This window comes from Ochotona princeps, unplaced genomic scaffold (assembly GCF_030435755.1).
Source record: "Ochotona princeps isolate mOchPri1 unplaced genomic scaffold, mOchPri1.hap1 HAP1_SCAFFOLD_4240, whole genome shotgun sequence".
NCBI lineage: Eukaryota > Metazoa > Chordata > Mammalia > Lagomorpha > Ochotonidae > Ochotona > Ochotona princeps.
This window is the reverse complement of record NW_026700879.1, coordinates 7,501-16,435: the sequence shown is the minus strand read 5'-3', so window position 1 is coordinate 16,435 and position 8,935 is coordinate 7,501. Positions and strand designations below refer to the sequence as shown.

Sequence of the window (8,935 nt, the reverse complement as noted above, 5' to 3'; positions counted from 1 at the left end):
GTGGCTATAGGCGCCCAGCGACGCTTGCGTTGATGATATAGAGCCCCTAGGGGCCACTACGGTTTGGCCACACAAATTTTGTGTACTACTGCCAACCTACACATGCCTCCGTATTTTTCCAGAAGGGTCGTACTCCCTCAATCTGTTTTTTTCTCAGAAAAATTAGACGAGGCAGGTTCTGAAATTCTACAGTCGACATTTTTGTTCTTTTTCGTTCCCCAATGTAGCGTCTGCAGCTTGTGCTGCGATTTATATCCTCCAACGCGTCCTCGTTTTCTTTTCTGTATGCATTCGCATTAGCGCGAGGCGTTGACGCACCCCAAGTGCAGGTATATCGTTTTCAGGCCACATACAATACGCCACTGTAGACAACCTCTCTTGCAACGTAAAGTAATAATAATCTTTGCTTGGCATAGAGTAGCAATGCAGGAAGCTTTTCTGAGCACAAGGATTTCCACGAAAGAGGTCATCTCGTTTCTCCAGCACCAGCTAACAGAAAGTGATTAGACAGAATTGTCCACTAGCCCCTGGGAACATTTGTAGGCGCACTACAACTTTCATGGTTTAGGAAAGCGCTTTCAGAATTATATGGAAGCGACAGGCACATCAAGAGTACCTGGTACATATTTAGTACGAGCAGCAGTTGTAGTAGTAGCAGGGATGACACTATGACAACAGCAACAACATCAACAGCAGTACAGGGGCAGCTTCAACTGTTTCTTGCTTTGCAATGGGTTTTCAACCACACATTCGTGTATTCGCGTGAATCTGCCCTGTCAGTATACTTTGTATACGACAGCTGCGCAGTGCAGCAGCACTATAAAGACAAGCGCCAGCTTCTTTGTTTCCCTGCTTTGCAATGAGTATAACATACCGTTGTATCGCGGCACTGCAGCCACTCTCAATATATTTTTTGCAGATGATGTTGGTACCGTTCTCCCAGAGCGCTAGTAAGATATACGTTTTGTACAAGCTAGTTACACACAGTCGCCGTACGGGGGGTCATCGCTACCTACCAGCAGTAATGGTACCAGCGTATCAAAGATAGAATGACGCTCCACTCTTTGGCGAGCTGGCCACATATGCAACACACGGGGAACTAACAGAACCTCTAACAGAAAATAAGATGTTTTATACATGTCTAACAAAGCATAAGGAAACTACTGCCACCTCGCAACACCCACAAAAGGAACCCCTACTTTCTCTTGCAGCGGCTGCGAGGGCAATCTTCTCCCCAAGTCCCCGTCCCTCGTAATTCGCTCGCCACTTCTACCCTCCTTTCGAGAACACACGTCACGAATTCACATGCAGCTTCTCTGCCGAAGATGTACATGAATGCCTTGGGTAGTGATAGAGTACCCAGGACACACCGCAAGTGTTGCTACCATCTTCGCAGCGCTCATAGTAAATCATGACTAGCAGCAGAAGCCGCAGCAGCAACAGCAGCACAGAACCGGCAACAGCACTAGTACCACCAGCAGCAACACGTGTCGTGATGCAGAGGCGGGAGCAAATTTATACCGTCTCAAATGAAAACAAGTACAGAGAGGCCGACACACACACACTGATGACTATGGAGGGGTGGGACACATATTATATATATATGTATACACCGAGAGAGCGACACGGCTAGATACAATATATGCTTTTGAATACAGTGATAGACAAAGAGGATAGCAATAGAGTTCGGAGAGTGTGTGAAACATGCTTCGCTCTTCAAAGACAGGGAGCACCAGCAGCAGCAAGCAACCCACCATTTTCATAGCAGCAACAACAGAAGACCCACTCGCTGTGAGAGGCAAGCGACTATGCATATGTAGCAGTGATGCTGCTGTGGCGTCTAATAATGAGTATATGAGGGAATATGCTAAGTGCAGCAAGAAGCTGCGTGCCGGCGTAAAACTATGTTGATCTTACATGTCTTACATACGATGCATGTTCGTCGCACACACAAATATGTTCATCTCCGTGTAAATCCAAACATATCTTCCCTTTCTGCTTGGGAGTCTCTCTTTTTTCTGTAGGCGGGCTCTGGTGCGTATTCATCACGCACACATACAATCTCCTTCCTGCTTGTAAATATTTCCTTCTCTTCTTTAATGTTTCGACAAGAACGCTGCTGTCTCCACCTCTGTGTAATCTGTGTGATCTCCACTGCTGCAGGTTCTGGTGCTATTGATGCTACTGCTAATGCTACTGCTTCTGGTGCTACTACTGCCGTTGGTGTCACTGCTTCTGTTGGTGCTGCCCCCTGCTGCTAGTGCACATACAACTCGCAATGACATTGCTGCTCGTGGTGCTGTTGCTGCTGCGGCTGCCACTGCTGCTGCTTTGCTGCTGTTCCTGATGCTTTCAGTTCTGTTGCTAAGGGCCCCGTACACAAACGGTGTCGCACAATTATTTGTATCTATAAACATTCTCCTCAATGAGTCCCTCTTCTACTACAATTGACACTACCGTAGCACTTCAGTAGTTCCCCCCTGCTTCTTCCACCCTTTAAACTTAGACTCCTCGTACTACTACTGCTACTTCAACTACTACTACTACTTCTACTACTACTACAACAACTACTACTACTACCACTACTTCAACTACTACTACTACTTCAACTAGTACTACTACTTCAACTACTACTACTACTACTACTTCAACTACCACTACTACTTCAACTACTACTACTTCAACTACCACTACTACTTCAACTACTACTACTACTACTTCAACTACCACTACTACTTCAACTACCACTACTACTTCAACTACCACTACTACTTCAACTACTACTACTACTACTTCAACTACCACTACTACTTCAACTACCACTACTACTTCAACTACTACTACTTCAACTACCACTACTACTTCAACTACTACTACTACTACTTCAACTACCACTACTACTTCAACTAGTACTACTACTACTTCAACTACCACTACTACTTCAACTAGTACTACTACTTCAACTACTACTACTTCAACTACCACTACTACTTCAACTAGTACTACTACTTCAACTACCACTACTACAACAACTACTACTACTACCACTACTTCAACTAGTACTACTACTTCAACTACTTCAACTAGTACTACTACTAGTACTACTTTTCTCCCTTTACTGCGCTGAGGCTCTGTTACTTCTCTTCTGAAGCAACAGTAGAGCAACTTGCGCGCGAACTACTGCCTGTACTACTGTTATTATTCTTATTACTCCTACTACTACTATTAGTATTTTTCCACCACCACCACCACCTCCTACTACTACTACTATTACTGAGGGGATCTGACAATAGTAGTTGTGGTGGTGTTCATACTCGCCATCTACTGCGTTAGTTTTTCGCATGTCTTCTGCAGCAACAGTAGTGAGTCGATAGCAAACGGCCACTACAACCGCAACAACAACACCTACTGGTATTACTTCTACTACTACTCCTATTACTACTATTATTGAGAGGCTTCAACAGTAGCAGCCACGCTGCTATCTACTAGTTTTATTCGTTTACTAGCCCTATCATTCTCTTCTTCCAGTGGCTTTTCTGTTGCTTCTTTCTTCGTCAGTTCTGTTGTCTCTTCCGTTTTTTCCTCCCCTTTTCCTTCTTTTTCTCTCTCTTCTCTCTCTAGAGATTCCTGTTTCGTTGTCTTTTCGTCCTTTTTTGCCTACTTTCTCCTTCTTATCTTCTATCTTCGCTGGTAATGCTTTCTCCTTTGATGCCTCTACTACGTCTTCTCCTGGCGATCGTTGCTTACGGGAATCTTCTCCTTCTGCTTCTTCTCCTTTTACGTTCTTGACTGCTGTTTTCACAGTCGCCTCCTCCCCCTCGTCAGTGTGTGTAGCATCAGCACCACCAACCGCTGCAACAGTGACTTTGGAGCTGGCAGCAGAACTGAGAGCAGGGGTACTACTACTACTAGTAGTAGTAGCGACAGAAGCAGCCCCACGTTTCACTCCTTCCCCACTGCAAACACCTCCTACGTTAGTCGATTTCGGTGGAGGGTCCAGTTTCTGTTTTTTGTGTTGTTTTTCTTCGACGGCAAAAACTTCTTCTGACGCTGTAACTCTAGTTGTTTTTGCCTTTCCTGTTGCTGCTTCTGCATTAACGAAGATGACTTCGTTGTCGGTGTACCAAAAAAACTCTCTAAACGCATTTGCGATGCCTTCCCACGTGCTTTTTTCAAACGAGTGATACAGTTCTCCACTCGTTGCTCATTAAATTGATTCTCCTGCAATAACACAAAAAATTTCAGACACCTACAGCAACAATGTACAAACGTATATTTATATGTCTACATATATATAATATATTATGTATCTGTATTTATATGTATATCTACAAATGATCATACATGTTATCCATATATACGTATACATACATATATATATATGTATACGTATGCATCTTTCTATTTCCTGAGATATACATGCACGTATATACACGAATATATATATATATATATATATATATATATATATATATATATATATATGTGTGTATATGTCTCTATCTCAGTATGTGTACATATGTAGGGATAAGACAGTGAGCAAACGTTTCCTGATAACGTATCCATACACTTTATCATGTGTTTGAAAGAACAGAAATGTGTAACAAGATGATGGTGGTAGCCTCTCAGCGGCCAGAATACATCATCACACACTCAGCGACCTTACATATTACCATCATTAATTATACGAATGTATATGTATATATGTACATGAGACCGGGTATGCCACTGAGAAGAAAAACTGATACACAAAGAGCCCTTTCTCTCACTTGCAATATAGAATGTTTGTTTGCAGTCGCAGACCAGTAGAGGAGGAGGACGAAGCGGAGCAGCAGTTGCAGCAACAGCAGCAGCAGCAGTAGCAACAGCAGTAGCAGCATACTACGACAAATTAAGCACTGCACACAGATACTGCAGCGATGATACTAAAGGAAGCATAATATACATATATATATACATTACACGTACAAATAGATATTTACATATATACGTCTACATATATACACACATACACCTATAAATATAGATATATACACATATACATATATACATAGATAAATACATATATATATATCTGGCTCTCGCACATCTTTTCTACCTATGAAGGATTGAAGTGGTGTGAAGATACAGCACCCACGGTGTGTGATGCGCGCGTCAAGACGGCGCCCGTGCCTCCACTATCGGGTCCTCGCTGCGGCGAACTCTGCAGAACCCCCTAATGCATATATTTCTTCTTTGACCATATCTCCTAGTAATAATACTTCTACTCTATCTGCTACATATACATATATATATATATATATGCTACCAACGCATATACGTTGCTTCTTATGTTATGTCTGCTTTCAATGTTCACGTATGTGCATGTATAGATATGTTTCTCTTTCCAGTCAATATCTGCTACCAATAAATACATGTTTCTTCTTGTAGTATGTCCTTTTCTTCTATATATATGTATATATATCTTTTACTACTAACTCTTACAACCACGAAATATACGTTTCTTTCAATGTATTCGCTACCAATATATACATACATATTTCTTCTACGAAATATCTGCCACCAATACATATTTGTTCGTTCTTCTGCCCTAGTATATTGTCTGATACTATACATATATATATGTAGATGGAGAAGTGTTTACTTCTATTGTATCAGGTGGCAAAACATATGTATCTTCCTCTTCTGTCTCTAATACTACTACTACTGTATCAGCTACCCCCACGTATTTTTTCTCGTAGGACTATGTCTACGACAAACACATCTATGCTTTTTCTTCTACTACATATGTGAACATATATTTACATATATGTGCTACACATACACAGAGAGTTTCCTACTTCAAGTATAAGTCTGCTATTTTTACATATGTGTTTCTCTTATTACTACTAGATACACTCCCACAACGTGTATCATAGTGTCTTCGTTTCTACTACATCTGCATACATGTGTTTCTCCTCTTCTACGGGCGGCCATATCAGGCACACAGTCATCATATGTGTATGCAGCTCATTGACTCTTCCTGTCTATTCACGCTTTGGCTCACACGCATCTTCTGCGAAAGCGACCAAGACGGCTACATATACTTTCAGAGGGCGTCTGCTTTCAGATTGAGCACCCGTGCGTAGGCAACACTCACGTGTGTGCAGGTTTACTACCCAATTGCAGTTTTTTTGTTATTGTATTGACGTTTTTTGTATTGTGCACTGTATTAAATACTAGTGATTCAACTTTGCTGAAGACTTTTCACTCTTCTACTGGTCGCACATACATACTGAACTGGACAAAGGGTCGTAGAGAAGGTGCGTGTATCAGGCAGGAAGAGGAGAGACCGTGTGCATGCATGCGCGTGAGTGTCTTGTTTTGAGCGACTGTTGCTGCTTTTGTACATGCACACACACATAAATGTATGAATAGAAGAAGTGTTTAACCTCTACAAGAAATCTGCTGATAGTCCATTAACATCGACGTCTGTCCAAGAGATATCTACTTGTGCAGGAGGTCGAACACGTGTTCGAATCCCGAGTTTTAATAATACAAATGCATATACATATATATTTACATCTACAGTTGTTCTGAATATAAATGTGTGTGTATATAGGTAAGTGTGGGTATAGGAAGAGGAAATGTCTTACTCGTACAAGAGATTCAGGTATTTTAATAGTATGATTGTCGGCTCGTAAGATATCTTCGTGAGCAGCAGGAAGAAGAGTGGGCTGAATCGGAAAAAATTGAGCATACATGTATTTGCGTATACGCTAGGTATAAATATATACATGCATAGTATAACACGAAGGAGTAATACATGTATGTATACATGTGTACAAGCTATGTATGAGTGTAGATACATACATACAGTATGTGTATACCCACTTCTTCTTTCACTTTATACCTGTACAAGAAATCTGCGTAGGCCATCAACGTCGATGTCTGTCCAAGTGATATCTACCTGAGCAGCAGGCAGAACACGAGGTCTGATGAAGAGTTGCCGCACTTCCTCAAAAGGGAAAGGATCTGGTAGTTTTTCATTTTCGAGAGCGCCAGCAGCTATAGCCTCTTCGAGACAGCCATGGTCACGAATTATAGCATAAGCAGTTTTTGCGCCCACCCCACGTACAGTACCACAGTAATCACACCCACATAATATACAGAAATCCACAAACTGCTGTTGTGTGAAACGTAGCTCCTCCAGTAACGTGGGCAGGTCTATCAACAGCACAGCAGCAGCTGCACCCCCACCGTGATGAAGACTACCACTTCTTGTTGTAGTACTGCTACTACTATTCGCACCCGCCTTATTACCACCACCGCCACAGCTCGCACGATCTGCTCCACTACCTCCGAAGGTCAGATTGCGTATCAAGCGTGTGGCACCGAACGTGAGGGCATCTGCATCTTCTGTTGCTGTGGCCCAGACGCGCTGTTCCTTCGTCAGTTCTGCACACTGTGCTTCTGCTTCACCAGGAGCTTGTACTACTGGCAAACCCATCAGGCGTAACAGTCTCTGCACGTCTGCTGAGTGTTTCTTTTCTACACGTAGAGAACGAACTATTTGTTTCCTCAGTTCCTCTGCATCTCCTGCCTCTCGCGCGGCTTCTGCAGCTGTTGCTGCTGCTTCACGTGTCCCTCGTCTCTTGGCCAGTTCCGCTGACTTCAGTGCTGGCGGCTCTCCGTCGAACACGTACACCGGCTTGATTCCCTGCTCCAGCAATCTGACACACGAAAAAACGCAGCTTTTTCACAAGGCAAATGAAAAACGACGACAGGAGCAGCATATTAGTCTTCACTAACACCAACACACTTACTCTATAACAGCTCATTTACATATGGAAAACGACTGCAGCAGCATACTACTTTTCACTAACACCAACTCACTCTGCAACAGCTCATTTACATATGGAAAACAACAGCAGCATATTACTTTTCACTAATACCAACACACTAACTCCATAACAGCTCATTTACATATGGAAAACAACAGCAGCATATTACTTTTTACTAATACCAACACACTTACTCTATAACAGCTCACTTACAAACGCCAAGGGGTACAGGAACTTACAGACAGATACACACACGTACTCAAAAGCATCGCACACACACTAACAGCAACACACTCCCTAGAAGCAACACAGCTCTATTAGTCTGGCGTACAACGAAGAATTCATATTGCACAAGAAGAAAGTCAGTTTCAGCAGCACATTACGCACTAACAGCAGCACGTTGCTGGTGTTTTGCTGTTGCTTTCAGTGTTCCTCCTCTTATTATAATGAATTCCGCTATCGTTCTTTGACAGTCTTGCACACACACGTACAAATATATATATGTTGATAATACGAGCACCGCCAGCAGCAGTAACCTCAGTAACACCAGCAATAGAAGCAGCGGCGGCGATGGTGGCACCAATTATCACCAATTACTCGAGACGCGCTATATATAAATAAAGGAGTAAATTCCTAGTCATATAATAAAGCCACAAGAGCACCATCAGCGTACACACTCATAATACCCTCCTACGCACACACAGATATATATATATATAGAGAGAGAGAGAAGGCTCCAAAGGGAAGGATTACTGGTCGGAAGCTACGAGAAAATACGCTCAACGAGAAAACAGAAGCTCGAGCAACACACGCATAACCCGTCCCCGTCATGTACAACCACACACAAAGTGCTACGACGCCTCTACTGTACAAACATACACACACCACCCCAGCATGCATCACGCATATACACATACCCACACACTAATCCCAGCAACTTATACATACATGCATACACACTCAACACAAATCCAACAGCCTCCCTATTGTATACACATACAGATACAGTCTCGGCAGCACACATCAAATCATCCCAACAACGTACGTATACATACAAACTCAGACACCGTCACCGCACCACACGTATACGTACATACACCCACAGTCTCGGG

The 8,935-nt window shown here is 42.7% G+C and overlaps 1 protein-coding gene across 1 annotated transcript in view; it reads right to left on the bottom strand.

Annotated features, from left to right (window-relative positions):
• Window positions 1-3,511: 3,511 nt before the first annotated feature.
• The window catches only part of LOC131479362 (uncharacterized), a 9,972-nt gene continuing 4,548 nt past the window's right edge, over window positions 3,512-8,935 (bottom strand). The window contains exons 2-5 of the mRNA XM_058659913.1: window positions 7,291-7,712; window positions 6,893-7,227; window positions 3,974-4,221; window positions 3,512-3,872 (exon numbers count right to left, since the gene is read on the bottom strand). Coding sequence (XP_058515896.1) covers window positions 3,512-3,872; window positions 3,974-4,221; window positions 6,893-7,227; window positions 7,291-7,712 — 1,366 coding nt within the window. The remainder of the gene's footprint in view (window positions 3,873-3,973; window positions 4,222-6,892; window positions 7,228-7,290; window positions 7,713-8,935) is intronic.